Source organism: Chiroxiphia lanceolata, chromosome 19, assembly GCF_009829145.1.
Source record: "Chiroxiphia lanceolata isolate bChiLan1 chromosome 19, bChiLan1.pri, whole genome shotgun sequence".
Taxonomy (NCBI): Eukaryota; Metazoa; Chordata; class Aves; order Passeriformes; family Pipridae; genus Chiroxiphia; species Chiroxiphia lanceolata.
The window spans coordinates 5,721,775-5,738,119 of record NC_045655.1 but is presented as its reverse complement, the minus strand read 5'-3'; the positions used below and the strand labels follow the sequence as shown (position 1 = coordinate 5,738,119).

General features: G+C 45.6%; 1 protein-coding gene across 5 annotated transcripts in view; it reads left to right on the top strand.

Moving 5' to 3' along the window:
• LLGL2 (LLGL scribble cell polarity complex component 2) overlaps nucleotides 1-16,345 on the top strand; it is a 32,777-nt gene that overhangs the window by 15,331 nt on the left and 1,101 nt on the right. For all 5 annotated transcript variants that reach the window (XM_032706775.1, XM_032706772.1, XM_032706770.1 and 2 more), the window contains 20 exons: nucleotides 512-627; nucleotides 1,292-1,450; nucleotides 2,210-2,372; nucleotides 2,553-2,685; nucleotides 3,451-3,505; nucleotides 3,674-3,828; nucleotides 6,401-6,618; nucleotides 7,124-7,191; nucleotides 8,165-8,318; nucleotides 8,417-8,521; nucleotides 9,332-9,624; nucleotides 9,883-10,036; nucleotides 10,338-10,488; nucleotides 11,190-11,306; nucleotides 11,809-11,975; nucleotides 12,622-12,886; nucleotides 13,578-13,731; nucleotides 14,759-14,796; nucleotides 15,265-15,312; nucleotides 15,846-15,888. In XM_032706775.1, the coding sequence (XP_032562666.1) occupies nucleotides 512-627; nucleotides 1,292-1,450; nucleotides 2,210-2,372; nucleotides 2,553-2,685; nucleotides 3,451-3,505; nucleotides 3,674-3,828; nucleotides 6,401-6,618; nucleotides 7,124-7,191; nucleotides 8,165-8,318; nucleotides 8,417-8,521; nucleotides 9,332-9,624; nucleotides 9,883-10,036; nucleotides 10,338-10,488; nucleotides 11,190-11,306; nucleotides 11,809-11,975; nucleotides 12,622-12,886; nucleotides 13,578-13,731; nucleotides 14,759-14,796; nucleotides 15,265-15,312; nucleotides 15,846-15,888 (2,756 nt within the window). The remainder of the gene's footprint in view (nucleotides 1-511; nucleotides 628-1,291; nucleotides 1,451-2,209; nucleotides 2,373-2,552; nucleotides 2,686-3,450; nucleotides 3,506-3,673; nucleotides 3,829-6,400; nucleotides 6,619-7,123; nucleotides 7,192-8,164; nucleotides 8,319-8,416; nucleotides 8,522-9,331; nucleotides 9,625-9,882; nucleotides 10,037-10,337; nucleotides 10,489-11,189; nucleotides 11,307-11,808; nucleotides 11,976-12,621; nucleotides 12,887-13,577; nucleotides 13,732-14,758; nucleotides 14,797-15,264; nucleotides 15,313-15,845; nucleotides 15,889-16,345) is intronic.

Sequence of the window (16,345 nt, the reverse complement as noted above, 5' to 3'; positions counted from 1 at the left end):
AAATGCTTCAATTTGAACATCCAGCCAGCAGGGCTGGGCTCATAAAAGGATTCTGACACAACCCTCCAGAATGAGGTTGGACACGAAGAATGTGAGGAGTGTGGTGTAGCAGACTGTGTCAGCCCCACCCAAAGCTGGGGTGTGTTCAGCAAACCTGTGCTGAGCCAGGAGGAGGTGAGATACAGCCTGTGGCTGCACTGCTGGGCTTTACAGCCCTGGCTGATCTTCTCCAGGAGTCTGAAGCCTTGCCATCCCCCTCAGTGATAACCTGTGCCTCTGCCCTGTATACCTGGGTTTTTAGCCTTTAGGCTGCTTCTTGTCTGCCTCCACCCCCCAAATCCCATTGCTGCAAATGTTTATCCACTGCTGTAAAGAGCTGAGCCAGCTCCCCAGTCCTGTTTTAGCAGAGAATTACGAACAGCAGCAACTCTACTGCTAAATTCACTGTGTTATAGTTAATATTGTGATTCTGGAAAAAAGCATGTTGTGTGGTTTTTGTTTTTTTTTTAAGTGCCAGCTGGTGACATTGCTGGATGACAACAGTTTGCATCTCTGGAGCCTGAAGCAGCACGGAGGAGCATCCGAGCTGCGGGAGGAGCATCGCTTCACCCTGAAAGGTCCACCAGGGTAAGCCACAAGAGGGGTTTTGAGCCAGTCTGGGGATAAGCAAGTAAGACAATTCTGCTATTTTTTAAGATAGGGTTTGTCCTGTTCTTAACAGCCTCTCACACTGAATCCACTGGAAGAGCATCCACAGAAACCAAGCAGGAGTTGGCTAGGGCCTGGGAGACCAGCTTTTAAGAGTGTTGAACCAGTGTAAAGGGTGATATCTTTTAAAATACTGTGCATCCACTTCTGTGAGTATAGGAGCTGTTGAGGTTAGGTAAATCTAAGCACCTCTTAGGTCAGAGTTTAAAATACTGTTATGGTTTGAATTTCACTTGATTTTGCCAGTTTTAGGTGAGCTACTTTCATCTCCTTTAGGAACACTGAAGAGAGGGTTCTGTGAAAAGGTGTCTGGTTCTTTGTCCATGTGCTTGTCAAAGGTCTTTTGCCTTCAAGCTTGTTTTCCTCCTTCAAAAGAGCCACGCCTGGCTCAAAATCTCTACCTATAAAACAAATAACACCTGTAAATGTGTGATTTTTGGGGTGTCCTGCACAGGGCCAGGAGCTGGACTTGGTGATCCTGACGGTGGTCCCTTCCAACTCAGCATGTTCTATGATTCCACGACTCTCTGAAATGTCCACGTTGAGTTGTTAGTTCTCTTAAATTCGGCATCTGCATCCCCAGGTCTCCACCAAGTGCCACCCAGATAACAGCTGTCCTTCCCCATTCCTCACGGGAGGTCCTGTACCTTGGCACGGAGAGCGGCAACATCTTCGTGGTGGAGCTTCCGTCGTTCCGGGTGCTGGAGGACAGGACCATCACCTCCGAGGCTGTGCTGCAGCGGTGAGCGAGCAGCCAGGGCTGTGCAGGGGTGGAATCCCGTTAGCAGACACATCCTTTGTTCATATGTCACCCGAGATTACAGCGCTGGGGCCTGGCTGTTGTGTTAAGCATTGTCCAGGTCCGCGTGACTCCTCTGAAAGTAACTTTGGGTCCTGCTGTGTTAAGTAACAGTTTCTGTCCTGCTCAACCCCGTACTGTCACTGTGGAGGTCCAGCATGTGGGCAGAGTGATACAGGAGGCACTTGGGGTAAATCTGCAAACCCTGTGCCCCTGTGTTTACTGTTTAAAAAAAAAAAAAGTTGATGTTTAGCTGTAATTACCTGTTTATTTTTTCAACCACTGGCAGAACTTCTGATGCTGCTTTGTCCAAATGAGGATTTTATCACTCTGGAGATTCAAGTGCTGCTGAAAACTTTCCTCCTTCATGTCTTTGTTTCCTACTGACATTTCCATCTTACCTTTATTTTGTAAGATAATAGGGTGGGTGATTCAGACTGTCTTTACACTTCTGGGACCCAGACTTGGAATTCGTTGTAAACCTTGGCCTTTCCCTGAAGAAAATAGGACTGAGTGCATGTCCATGTGGCAGGCCTGGTGTGAGGTCTTACATTAGATTTTTCTGCTGCTTGAAGGATTTGTGGAAAGACTGCATTTACCTGTCTGAACTTTTTGTTGCCTAATTTGTCATTCTTACACCTTTTAATACAGTCATTTTAGGTTGTGCCTGGAATCAGCTTTTCTTGGTTTTCTCTTCTGCAGGGTACCAGAAGATAACTGTAACAGGAGATCGTGTGAATTGGTAGAAGCCCTTCGAGAACATCCTAAGAACCCTGACCAGATCCTGATTGGATACAGCAGGGGTTTGATTGTCCTCTGGGACCTGCAGAATAACAAAGTGACACACCATTTCCTGGGCAGCCAGGTATTAATTCAGTCCAGAGCCAGCAGGGGAGGAAAGGCTCTCACCTCTCAGGGCACTCTGTAGACAAGCAGGTGCAGGGAGAGCCTGACAAAGCTGTTTTTTTTTTTTTAGTAAGAAAGAATTGATTTTGAGGGGGTAACAGCTCTCTGGAGAGCAGTCATTGTATGCCTTTCTTTTCAGCAACTGGAAAACCTCTACTGGCAGAGGGATGGCAGTAAATTCATTAGTTGTCACTACGATGGAAGTTACACCCAGTGGCCAGTATCCAGTGACAACAGGCAGCCAGAACCTCTGGAAAACACTGTGCCTTATGGTCAGTAAGTGAGGTTTAATTGTAGCATACTTGTCTAAACTCAAATTATTTTGAGCTTGTGTGGGATATTCAGGTCACATTCTCCCTAGTGTTTAATGGCAAAATGCAGAGCTGCCTTTTGAATGGGTCGTGAGCCTGGACTAAGAGGTTTCAGTCCAACTTTTTTCTTGGATTTGAAACTCGTTTACATTGTTGAAGTCTGTCCAGAACATGGAGAGCAAGTGTGTTGACAAAATTAGTGCCCCTTATGAAGAAAGGTGATGGTGATTCAGCTCATTGTTTCAGTGGGTGTCCCGTTCAGCAGGAGTTCCTTGGTTCTTCTGTAATTAATAGTGAGCTGAGTGTATTTTTTGTCCACCTGAGCAGTGATGAAATGAAGCCTCTGATTTGCTGAAACCCATCAAATGGGGATGACCTCATCTTTCCAAGCACAGAGAAGCTTCTAAAGCTCTGTCACCTGTACATTAGTTTCAGGAATGGTTGTGTTTTCAACAATCCTTTCCAGTTAATCAGATTCTCCAGCAGCACTTCCACTCCCTGTTAGCCATCAGAGGCTTCCCCCGAGTCTAAGCTGTATTTTGCTGTGGTCAGTGTGTCCCAGAAGACTTTTCTGATGTGGCTTGGTCTAGGGAGGTGATGCTGGTGCCTACTAATTCAGGTGGCTGCCCTTGACGTGGAGGGTGAGGTGACCTGGGTGAAGTAGAATAAGCAACTTCTTATGTAAAAATGCCCTTCTTGAATTACAGAAAATGTCTGTTCTCTTAGGTCCTTTTCCTTGCAAGGCCATCTCCAAGATTTACTGGCAGACAACAAAAAATGGGTGAGTTTGTGGTGTATCCCTTCACTCTCACGTGTTTAAAGGCATTTAGAGGGGGGTAGCACACTATGCCATAGGAGCCCTTTAGAGTAACAACTTGCCTCGTGTCTTGGAAATTGTGCTCACTCCTCACTTCAGCACACACCACTCTAATTTTCTCTTTCTCTTAAGGCTTCCTTACATTATATTCCAAGGAGGGATGCCCCGGGCGAGCTATGGAGACCGGCACAGTATCTCTGTTATCCATGGCAGCCAGCAAACAGCCTTTGACTTCACATCACGAGTGATAGACTTCTTCATAATCTTCAGTTCCGAGCCTACTGCAGGTATGTGAGGAAAGGGCATTACTGAGGAATTAGAGTGGCTGTGTAGGCATGTGGAAATCTGCCTGGTATAAATAGCATATGAAATGTGATAAGGAGGTCAGTTGTTTGGGGAGTTTCTGAGACTTTAACAGAGAATCACAGAATCGTTTAGGTTGGAAAAGACCCTTCAGATTGAGTCCAGCTGTAAAAGATTTGCCATTTAAAGGTGAAGTGTAAAATACTGATATAAAGAATGAGCTATTTACAAATGCCATACATTCCTCAAAAAAAAAAAAGCTATTCTATTAATGGGAGAAGATTTCTTAAGCTTATGTCTGTTTAAACTGGACATTGGACATAACCAGGTCATGAAATGAGGATCTGAATATTGCTGTTTCAAAGAAAACACTTCAAAGAAAGCTAATAATTAAGACCAGAATTTACTCCCACTGAGACACTGTTTCTTTTAATTACTACTTGGATTTATGGCTGGAGCTCTGGGTAATAAATCAGCAAAGGGTGACATAGAACCAAGGTCATTATATAGGCAACTTAATTTTGTTACTACTGGTGAACATGAATGTAAACCATTTGAAAACTGAATAGCTTTCATTCCTTGGATTGTATGGAGCTTGTCAAATTCTTGCTTCTGTTGAAGATCTTTCTTCCCCTTATTTCCACAGTAACTGTAACATTCTTCTTTTTATAAGCATCTTCCAAGTGTGCAGAGCCTACAGCTCACACTGCCATTAAATTTGTTCAGCACCTCAGATTTAATACCTTTTTAGTGTTAAAGAATGAGACCCTTTTACTTTCTGTGAGATTGTTACAGTTGCGGTTCTCGATGACAGAACAAAAGTCTTAAAGATGAAAGAAATCTGAGGGTTTTTTATGTAAGAGTTTGACTACTTAAAGTTCAGTTTCTGGATATGATTAGAAATCCTTTAGGATGAAGTAACTAAACTAACAGGCTCTATATTTATACTTCCCAAGGATTGAATTATCTCGTTAACACGAATTCTAGTGGGTTCAGACAGCAGCTGCTGCAGGAAGCTGAAGCTTTTGCACTTAGATGAGGAAGTTTTTTTACAATAAAATGAGGTTTCTGTGGTTGACAAGCTTCCTTGTGGCTGATTGCCTAAGCTTAGTGGATCTACGTGGCTTGCCTTGTTTGCCCCTAAGCAAAGTCTTCCCTGCAATGGCAATACCAAGGTATTAATTGTATACCAAAGCCACTTAATTTAATAAGCACAAAGCTTGTGCACTGCAGCATGGTTGGAGCTGGTGACTTTCCACTACCCTGAATATGCTGTGGAAACAATTTTTGGAAGACTGGCCCTTCCTGTTTTCTTTCTTTTTTTTTTTTTTAAATTAGGTGGATGAGTATATGGCAGTCATGACAAATTCTAGTGTGCTTGCTACTTCAGCAACTTAAAATAGATTCTTGCCATAGCAGTGAGCTCAGATGTTTGTCTTTGCAGGGAAAAAAATACTGTTAAAACCAAGTACTTCTGGTTAACATTGACAGCAGCAGAGTGCAGGGCTTATCATGGATAGTGTAGTAGAGGTGTGATATTATTTATTTTGTTCAGAAGCCCTGTGGGCAACTGCAAACAGTGGCACTTAGGGAAGCAAAGTAAAACTGAACAGAAAACATTTTTTCATGAAGAAACCGAACTAATTAGTGATGTGTTGTGGCTGGGGCTAGTCAGAGCTTTACAGAGCTCAGATTTCTGAGCTCTATTAATTGTTACTGGTGTGGACTGATCTGTGGTTTTGGTTTTCCCCACCAGTTGCTGCTGTGGCTGTCTCAAGAACCTTACTGCAATAATGTCCTTGTAGGCTGAATTTTTTTCTTCACTCAAGATTTTTCACTGTAACTAGAATTAAAATTCTTGTTTGCGTCAGATGTCATCAGTCAGGTCCCATTAACATGTTTCTTTTGTAATCATCCCTAATATACATAAGAATTATTAGATGATATACACACTCTTTAAAAAGAAAGTCCAGATGATGTGTCACAACATATGAGAAGCAGAGAAAATGAGAAGTAAGAGAGCTGAATTGTAAATACTTGTCAGCTCAGGCAGAGGAGCATTGTGCAGAACCCAAGGCATTAGCATGTTTAAGCAGCTTAGCCTGGATGGACTGTGGTCCTAACACAGCACTAAATGGGTCACTGCTGGGGTGTATGCATGTCTTTCCACCCAATGCTGTTGATTAGCTGTAAGTAAAGTCTTTGGAATTCTGGCTGTTACAATAACAAATATGAACTTGTGTTATTTAACCACGTGTGTTGATAACAGATGTTTTATCCTGCAGTGGAATCTGTCAGAGGTCACTCTGGCGGTCCCAGGAATGATGTAAAGAAACTTGAATTTGCAGTAAATCTGTTAGTGTCTTTAAATCCATTAATACTAGTGCCTTGATAGGCCCAGTTAAGCCTAAGCCCAGAGGAATTTAAGGTTTTTCCAGCAAAAATGTTTATGTGGAGCTCTGTGACAACAGTTTTCAAAGAAGCCTCACAGGAAGTTTGTTCCCGTTAACATTGGACGGCCAGTTTTGTCAGCCTCAGTAAATCCTGTTTCTGCAGAGTTCGATGACCCTTCTGCCATGGTGGTGCTGGCAGAAGAGGAGCTGGTGGTTATAGACTTGAAAACTGCAGGCTGGCCAGCAGTCCACCCTCCATACCTGGCTTCTCTGCACTGCTCAGCCATCACCTGCTCACACCACGTCTCCAACATCCCACTGAAGCTGTGGGAGCGGATTATCAGCGCTGGGAGCAAGCAGAACATCCACTACTCCAGTATGGTATGGCAGCTTTAACGTGTTCCCAGGGGTGTTCCCATGTGTTTAAGACCGGCAGGGCTGCCCAGAGTGTGGGTGGTCTGTGCTGCTGACGGGCTGTGGAGGGATGAGTCCCACCAGACGGTGTCCTGCCTCTTAATAGGGTCGAGAGAGGCTTTTTCCCAGAGCACCACCAATACAGTGACTCACTCTGGGGAATTAAAATGTGTTATTTTTTTAAGCTTTGACAAGCCAGAGGGAAAGTCTGAGTGTTCCCAGCTGTCAGTGGTAACAAAGTTCTCGTGTAAAAGCATGAAGCTTTCGGCACAGCTTCTTGAGGAGATGTGTGGAGCGTCTTCTAAAAAGCACAGTTGGTGTCAGAACGGGAACATCTAGTCCAAACAAAAGCTAACAGCGTGGACTGTTTCACTGCCACTTGCACTGAAGTTCATGTTCTCCTGCTGACTTTATATTCTTTTCACACTGTCACTGCCTAGGGAGTCACAGTCTTCTCTTAATGTGTTTGTAGCCGTGGCCGATTGATGGTGGCACCAACATAGCTCCAGATCCTCCGCAGAGGGACTTGCTGCTAACAGGGTATGTACTGCGCTGATAACAGCCAAGGAGCCCTTTCCAGTTTCAGTTCCCCCTTTTGAACTAACTGAGGCTTTCCCATGAGATTAAAGTCTGCCCATCTCGTGGGGAGAAGGCTGCAGCTTTACAGTGCAGCTTCCAAAAGTTGTGCTGCTGCCTCTGTAAAGCCAACTGATTCTGCTGCTTCTGACACGTTGTGATGTCCACAGATAACCCAGAAATCTGGCTGATTTGTAGTTTTGATGTGTTTATCCATTCCCCTCTCAAACAGTGTAGGAGTGCAAGCAGTAATCCAGACTGCTTCAAAGGGAGCAGTGTAAACGTGGAGCTTAATCTTGAAGGTTTTGAAGCATTTTCCCCACTACTTCACACTGCTCTGAATCTCAAAGTAGAGGTTAACTTGGGCTCCTCTCTGCTTTGATCAGCATGAACAGATCTAGCTAAGAGGTGGAAGTAGCTATCAAGAGATTGTCTCATTGCATAAAAATGTATCATTTTCTTTTCAAAGCACTTCTGAGAATTTCAGTGGGCTGTTCCTAAGACTTCATTCTTGATGGAGCATGTTAGAAGCTCCTACCTTGTGTTGGAAGACTGTTGCCAATTTTCACCCGGAGGACTAAGATTAAAACTTGATTTTCTGTTCCTCAATTTTAATTTTTCCCCTCTGTCCCCAAACAGCATTTTTGTCAGGATGAATTGTTCCTTCTATATGCTATGCTTTTTTTCTTTTCCATGTTTTTTTGGCATAATCTTAAATTGTACAACGGTGTCAGATCACCGAGAACAAACTGGATTAAAAAAACCCAACAACGTAAACCAAAGCAAAACCCACCAAAAAAACCCAAGAAGTCAAAAACCTTTCTCTTTGTAGTTTGTTCCTCAGTGTGGTTTGTTCCTTTGGTTGTTTTCCCCCTCTGTTTTGCCATCCATGTGCTGTTCTCCTGTGTGATGTGTTTCTGTAACACCCCCCCCACAGGCATGAAGATGGCACGGTGCGGTTTTGGGATGCATCTGGTGTCTGCTTACACCTCCTTTACAAGCTGAGCACAGTGAGAGTGTTTCTCACAGATGCTGATCCCAATGACAACATGAACACCCTGGGTGAGGATGAGTGGCCTCCGCTTCGCAAGGTGAGAGTGGATGTTGCTTTTAGAAGCTTTCTGGAAACCTGAGGATTTCTGATTCTTGTCCCAGTTAAAGACCAGCCACTCTCCATTCTCTCACTTAGGTTGGTACCTTCGACCCTTACAGTGATGATCCAAGACTTGGGATCCAGAAGATCTACCTGTGTAAATACAGTGGATACTTGGCTGTAGCTGGTACAGCAGGACAGGTATTGGAATGCAAACAGTCATCATGGATCTTGCTTATAGTGTGGGTTGTCACAGTGCAACCTGGAGAGATGTTAAAATTTAAAATGCTCGTTTCTCTAGTGGTAAATTGATCTGTTTTCTGGGAATTTCATGGTACTCTGCTCTGGTGAAACCCCACCTGGAGCACTGCATGCAGCTCTGGGGTCCCCAGCACAGGAAGGACACTGACCCTTCAGAGGAGGCCACTGAGTTGATTAGGGGGATGGAGCACCTCTGCTGTGAGGAAAGGCTGAGAGGGTTGGATTTGTTCAGCCTGGAAAAGAGAAGGCTTTGGGATGACTCATCTGCAGCCTTGCAGTACCTGAAAGGAGCCGACAGAAAAGATGGAGAAGGACTTTATACAAGAGCATGTGGTGACAGGACAAGGGGGAAATGGCTTCAACCTGAAAAAGAGTATGTTTAGATTAGATATTATATAGGAAGAAATTCTTTACTGTGAAGGTGGTAAGGCAGTGGAACAGGTTACCTGAAGAAGCTGTGGGTGCCCCATCCCTGAAAGTGTTCAAGGCCAGGTTGGATGGAACTCTGAGCAACCTAGTCTGGTTCTCTGTCCATGGAAGGGGGGTTGGAATGAGATGATCTTTAAGATCCCTTCCAACCCAAACCATTCTGTGATTTGTGCTTTCTCTAACTGGTATTTGAGGCATTATCTAATGTTGCTTATCTGCCCTGAGAGATGCTGTAGTTGTGCAGCTGCAGGGAAGACCTGCAGCTTGGAGGACTTGCCTGCATATCAAAAGTTGTAGCAAAAGTTGTCTTCTTCCTTTCAGGTACTGGTGATGGAACTGAATGATGAAGATGCAGAACATGTGGTGGACCATGCTGAAGCAGATCTCCTGCAGGACCAAGAGGGCTATCGGTGGAAGGGTCACGAGAAACTAAAAACTCGAGACGGACCTGTTCGATTTGAAGCCGGTTTTCAGCCTTTTGTCCTTGTCCAGTGTCAGCCACCAGCTGTGGTCACCTCATTGGCCCTGCACTCTGAGTGGAAGCTTGTGGCCTTTGGTACCAGTCATGGCTTTGGGCTTTTTGACCATCAGCAGAAGCGACTGGTCTTTGTCAAGTAAGTGCCATCTTTCCAGGAAGTCTGTAGTAATCATTTGTTAATGATGTCTTGGAATTACTAACAAAGGAAGCTGTGATAAGCAATTTCTCAAGAGCAGTCACTGTAGCAAGAAGCCCTGCCTTGTTGGATTCCATCCTTGAAGATCTTCAAGGATATATCAGTGTGTTCTGACATCTGCGTGTGTCCTGTTGGCCTCTTGGGAGTGATTGCCACGTAAGAGAAAGTGACCATGTGCCTACTGTCTCCCTCTTCCAGGTGTACCCTGCATCCCAGTGACCAGTTGGCCTTAGAAGGCCCACTGTCCCGGGTGAAGTCCTTGAAGAAGTCCCTCCGTCAGTCGTTCAGGCGGATCAGAAGGAGCCGCGTGTCCAGTAGGAAGCGGCGAGGAGGTAGTGGAAATGCCTCAGAGGTGAGGGGTTCACCTTTTTGGGGTCCTGTCTGTTTACATCTTGGAGCATGCAGAGTCCTGATGAGACTGCCTAGAGCAGGAGGTGGTTTGCAGCCCTGCTATCAAATCAGTAGCTATTGGCATAGGGGGAAAATGGCAGTTTCTGGTGCTGCTCTCTGTTAGATAAAGCAGTCACGTTTTTAGAGATCAGCTCAGAAGACGAGTTCACTGGTATGACAGTGCTGTCCCTTTCTGTTGCTGCTGCTTTCTTCTCCCTGCTGTGTCTGTCCCTGACTGACAATATGTGTATATATCTTTGAAGGTGCAAGAAGCAAATGCCAAATTTGACCAGGACACATTGCAGGAAATGGAACTGGCTCCCGTCCAGCGGAAGATCGAAGCCCGCTCGGCAGAAGACTCTTTCACTGGCTTTGTGCGAACCTTGTATTTTGCTGATACCTTCTTGAGAGACAGTGAGTACAAAAAGCATCTCTCTTCTTCCAAATTTTTTTTTTTTTTTTTTACTACTTCTTCTGCCAAGGAATGTGTTAGGATTTACTGCCAGCAAAACTCGGCACCCCCTGTGTCCTACTTTGTGCCATGCTGAAAAACTAATATAGAACAAGAGCATATGTTGTCATGCAGAATTGTTATGTAGCCATTCTGGCTGCTGGCTAATGCCAGGCGAGTGGTAGTTCATCTTTGGATGAAGCCTTTATGTATGGTTTTCAAATGTACTGGAATGGCATCTGGCATTTTAGATTTAGTTTTGCCTTCTCTCATTACTCTGAAGTTCACTCCTGTCCCCAGCAGAGCCTTTTAATTTTGGCAGAAGTGGTGGCTGGTTGTGCATCAGAGCCCAAACTGATGTGTTACACAAGTTTACTCTGCTCATGTGTGATATTAATATGTGAAAAATGGATGTAGCAATTGTGGTGGCTCATGGAAGCAGCACTCTTTCCTTTGCTCACGTGCCGTGTCCTTTTTCAGGGCTGCTGGTGGACATGTGTTGGGAAAAGAAATGCTAAGAACCCGTAGTTTCCCTGGCAAGTCTGCCCTAATATAAAAATATTTAGGATGTAAACAGAGGGGGAGGATGTGTATAGCTGGGGACAGCAGTTATCCAGGGATGTCACAGGTGGTGTCTTGCTCATGGGCCTTTTTGTTGCTCCAGGCTCCCGCCACTGCCCGTCCCTGTGGGCTGGCACCAACGGAGGGACTGTCTACGCCTTCTGTTTACGTGTTCCCCCAGCAGAGAGGAGGATGGATGAGCCTGTCAGGGCAGAGCAGGGTAAGTGTCCCTTGGGAAAGCACAGCTCTAATGGATCTGAGCCATCGCTCACAGGAGTTACGTACAGAAAAGCTCAATTATTGCTGTTTATCAGAGAGAGTGGAGCCAAGTGTGGCAGTGTCTGAGCTAAGCAGTGCTCACTCTAGTGAATGAACTGGAGAGGGGAGTGAGTTCCAGCACTGCTTGACATTCCTCAGCCTCATTTCCTACTCACTTCAGAAACCTAAATTTGCGTCAGCTGTCACTGAAATCTATCATCAAGCCTCAGTGCACGTCCTTTATTCTGACAGCTGGACCCGTTGTTTTTATGTAACAATAGTTGCTGTTTAACACAAAACAGTCCAGTTTGAATGCCCTTTAAGTACTAAATCTTTTTAGGCAGCGTTTCTATAATCACAGGTCTCCAGCCCTGAGAGGATGCGAGTGAGTTTTTAACAGTGTCTCTGACTAGACTCCTGTTTGTTTTTTCTGTTTGTTTTCCCTCCTTATCTTGCCTGTCTAGCCAAAGAGATTCAGCTGATGCACAGGGCTCCTGTTGTGGGGATACTTGTCTTGGATGGACGCAGCACTCCCCTCCCAGAACCTCTAGAAGTAGCACATGACCTTTCCAAGAGTCCTGATATGCAAGGCAGCCATCAGCTGCTGGTGGTATCTGAAGAGCAATTTAAGGTAGGTATCACCTATTGAGGAAAGGAGGTGCATGTGGACCGTGCATGAAATCTGCTAAAGCCCTGTGCAGAGAACTCTTGGAAGTGCTTATTCTTGTGTCCTCAATAACAGCCCTGGGACAGCACTTCTGTTTGGTGCAGTCCATAAATCAGGTGTCTGCTGGAAAACTGGGTACTCAGCACATGCTGAACATAGAAATTTTATGCCTGTATTACAGTATGGTCTTTGGACAAGGTTGCTTCTGCTTTCGGGGAAGAGCTTTTGCTGTGGTTTTTGCAGAAGCAGGAATCAGTAGGTATTTCTCTGAAGTAGCTGAAAAGCTTCTCGTTTTGCACACTAACTAGTCAAACCCTGTTCTCTTTCTGTAATAGTTTGTAGCCAAATATGTAGGGGTTTTGAAAAAAAATAGGGGAGAAGCACAGTGTGCAGCCTGAGGGGTAAAACTGATATCAGAACAGAAACAGGTTCTCACACTGACTGTGGCTGATTCTTTCTTGTCCCATGAGCAGGGGGGTGACTCGGGTTACACCTCTTTGTATTCACTGTGAATGAAAATGTTGTTCAGGGGGGGAGCAGCAAATGTTCTGGGGAGCTGCTGCTGCCTTTGTGCAGGAAGGAGGTGTCAGTGTGTTGTTTCTGTTGACAGGTATTCACCTTACCCAAGGTCAGCTCCAAACTGAAGCTCAAGCTGACAGCCCTGGAGGGCTGTAGGGTACGAAAGGTGACAGTTGCAAACTTTGGCAGCTGCAAGACCGACGATTACAGCGAGAATGACCTGGCTGTCCTGACTAACCTGGGAGACATTCAGATCATCTCGCTGCCCTTCCTCAAGTTACAGATCCGCTACCCCTGCATCCGCAAGGAGGATGTGAGTGGCATTGCATCCTGTGTCTTCACCAAATATGGCCAAGGTAAGGTGGGCTTCTCCCGAACCATCTACCTCTGTTGTGTGTTTGACACAATGGAAAAGGGCTTAGTGTTTAGTGTACACATGTAAATATTTCATAAATGTGTCCATCTTGTGTTTCTGGCCAGTACCAGTTGCCAACAGGTACAGACACATGAATAAACAGGAGCAGAAGTGAGTTTATTCCATTACTGTTAATGGATGTGGTGGTTTTCAGCTAACAGGTTGGATGTGCCACATAGGTACCTTCCACCTGGCTACCCTCCTATTTTCTGGAGTGAAGGGAATGGCTCTCTAAGCAGCAAGCACTGGATAAATGGCTGCATTATGCCTCCTATACATGTCTGTGGCTGAACATTCACACTGCAAGACTGCAATCCAGCATCTTGTGGCTGCTGAGGATGGATCACTGCTCTTCAGTTCATTTTTTACATCTTTCTGTGCTGTTTTTCCTAAGTGTCCACAGGACTGTACAGTTCTCTCTCAGCATGATCTTAAATTGCACAGTCTCTAGGCTAACCAGTCCTTGGGTAATACCTTCCTCAGTGATCCCTCCTTGTTTAGACAGGAGGAAGTGCAAACCCTTTGTGCCAAGCGTAGAGCATGCCTAGATCTGTTCTTTTTTGGATCACCTTTAGATCTGCAACTGTATTCTTGGGCTTGAGAATTGCTTATACATTCCCAATCATCTGTAGGTTTCTATCTGATCTCGCCGTCGGAGTTTGAGAGGTTTTCCCTCTCTACCAAATGGTTGGTGGAGCCCCGGTGCATCGTGGACATGCCAGAAGTGACAACCAACAATCATGTGCACAACAAGTCTGGTGTGGAGAATGCTGCGAGGAAATCCAGGTGAAGTCTGGAAATGTAACCTTCTTCTCCCTGATGGTTTTCCCACCTGGAGTACATCTCACTGTGAATATTGTGGGCAGTTTTGGGCACCGCAGTATAAGAAGGATATGAAGCCATTGGAGAGTGTCCAAAGGAGGGCAATGGAGATGGGGAAGGGCCTTGAGGGGAAGCTGTGTGAGAAGCAGCTGAGGGCACTTGGTGTGTTCAGCTGGAGGAGAGGAGACTGAGGGAAGACTTCACTGCAGTTACAGCTTCCTCGTGAGGGGAAGAGGAGGGGCAGGCACTGAGCTCTGCTCTGTGGGCACCAGGGACAGGACCCAGGGAATGGCCTGAAGTTGTGTCAGGGGAGGTTTAGGTTGAATATTAAAAAGAGATTCTTCCCCCAGAAGGGTGGTTGGGCACTGAACAGGCTCCCCAGGGCAGTGGTCACAGCACCAAGGCTGCCAGAGCTCCAGGAGTGTTTGGATGATCCTCTCAGGCGCAGGGTGTGACTCTTGGGGATGGGCCTGTGCAGGGTGAAGAGTTGGACTCAATGATCCTTGTGGGTCCCTTTCAACTCAGCATATTCTGTGATTTGCTAGGACAAAGCAGGAGAGCATTGGAATTTGTATCCCTAAGCTGGAGTCACAAACCTAAAGCAAGCTCTGGCTTGCTTTGCTCGATTCCAAATGCTGTGTCTGACACGTGGCTCTCACTTCAGGGGCTGTGTGTTACTGGTGAGGCTGAGCTGTCTCTCTGTGAAGGAAAATCCAGTGTTCCTCCTCTCCCCTTGGAACATTAGCAAGTAACAGCAGATCTGAAACTCATGGAGATCCTTACAGGAATTTTATTCTGAAAGTTTAACAATGTTCTGTGGTGCCTGCAGACTTCTGCATCACCAGCATGTGGTGAAGCCCTTCCTACATTCAGCAAACTACTTAGTTGACGTGCACTGGAGCGTCTTGCAGCTGCCAAGAGTGTACAGGAATTCTTTGCACCCCTGTGCCTCAGTCTCAGTGATTGTTTTCTGCTTCCTTTCCTTTTTTAGGGGACCAGGAAAGAGTCCGTGTGACTACGGAGAAGATGGTAAGCAAAAAACTTAATTGTACTAAAGGTAGCATGGTGATGTGCAACCCCTGAAACATCTTTCCTATTGCTACAGCTGATATTTTTATACCTAAGACAAGGGAAAGTAAGGAGGGATGTGAGGGAAACTGGACACAGTAGTTGATAGCTCTGAAGTGATTGCATGTGGCAAGATTACTTTAAAGGATAGAACAGAGTTTTTGCTGGAGGGAAGAGGCATTTGGGAGGGTAAGGTCTGAAGTTAATCATGAAATTTTCTGTTATCCAAACTAGTATTGCTGGAAAATATAGTTCGTCATGTGAGAGACTTCAAGGGTTAGTTGTGAAGCATTCAGGAAAGTCAAAAGATACTTAAAAGGGGGGGAAAGAAATCCAGTTCCATTGTGGGTTTGCAAAACTGCACTTATTTCATAAGAAGGGGGAAATATTGTTAGCTAAAAGCTTTTTTTCCTACTTTTTTTTCTTTAGAAAGGAAGTCTGGGAGGCTGATGGAACATGCCTTACTCAATGATGAAAGTGAGTGAGATAAAGTCTTGCTACTGAGAGGGCAGGTGCCTTTCTGTGTGGGAAAAGAAGAAAGCTTCTGGGAATTTTATGGGTTCCAGTACTCAGTTCCAAAGGATCTGCAATTACTGGTAGAAATGCTGGGTTTTCTTGAGTCCTGGAAATGGGGGGTTGGACAGATAGCCATGCCCTTAGGCAGGGGTTGTTCCACAGAGCTGCATTCCCTGCTGAGATAAGAGCAGGATCTTTATTTACAATAGGACTTCTGTAAAATGACAGCTGGAACAGACAGTTCCTTTGGGGCTCTGGTACAGAGGGACTGGCAATATTTCCTCTGGCAAATGATTCCTTCAGTCCTGTGTGCCAGCTTGTCCAGTACAAACCTGGTGCAGCTGAAGAGGCAGTGGTGGTACAAGGTCTGACCTCTGTGTTGTGGGAGGCAGGTTTTGGAGGCTGTTCAGTGGGGAGGTGGAATGTGGTCAGGCTGCTGCCTGAAAGCAGATCCTCACTGGTTTGGCTCACTGCTTTAACCCTCTGCTTTCCAGAAGTGCTGAAGGAGATCCAGAGTACTCTGGAAGGGTGCAGAGGGTGAGTATCAACGAGCTTCTGTTCCTAATGGCTGGGGCTGGCAAGGGATGGCAGTTGGAGCTGAAAACGGGGATACCCAGTGTGGTGACAGGGATCCTTTTGCTGGAATCTGGACACGTGTGTGTCCCCCAAGCTACCAAAGAGCAATAATGAGAGGCAGGTTCTCTTTCACATGCTGTCCCTTGACGTTTTTTTATGAATAATGCTTTGTCTCTTTCTCTCCGAAAAGCAGGAGAGATCACATTCCCACATCCCAAAGGAACAGGAGTCTGAGTATTCGCATACAGGTTTCTATTTGTGATCTAAGGGCAGGCCACACGGGCTTAGTTGGTCAAGGATGGGACTCTGGAGTTTTAATCCTGGCTTGACACTGTCACTTGGATGTGTTCAGTGCCTCTGCTCCCATTCTGTCTGTACCATAGAGCTGAGCTACCACCATGGGTGCGGGGCTTTGTCT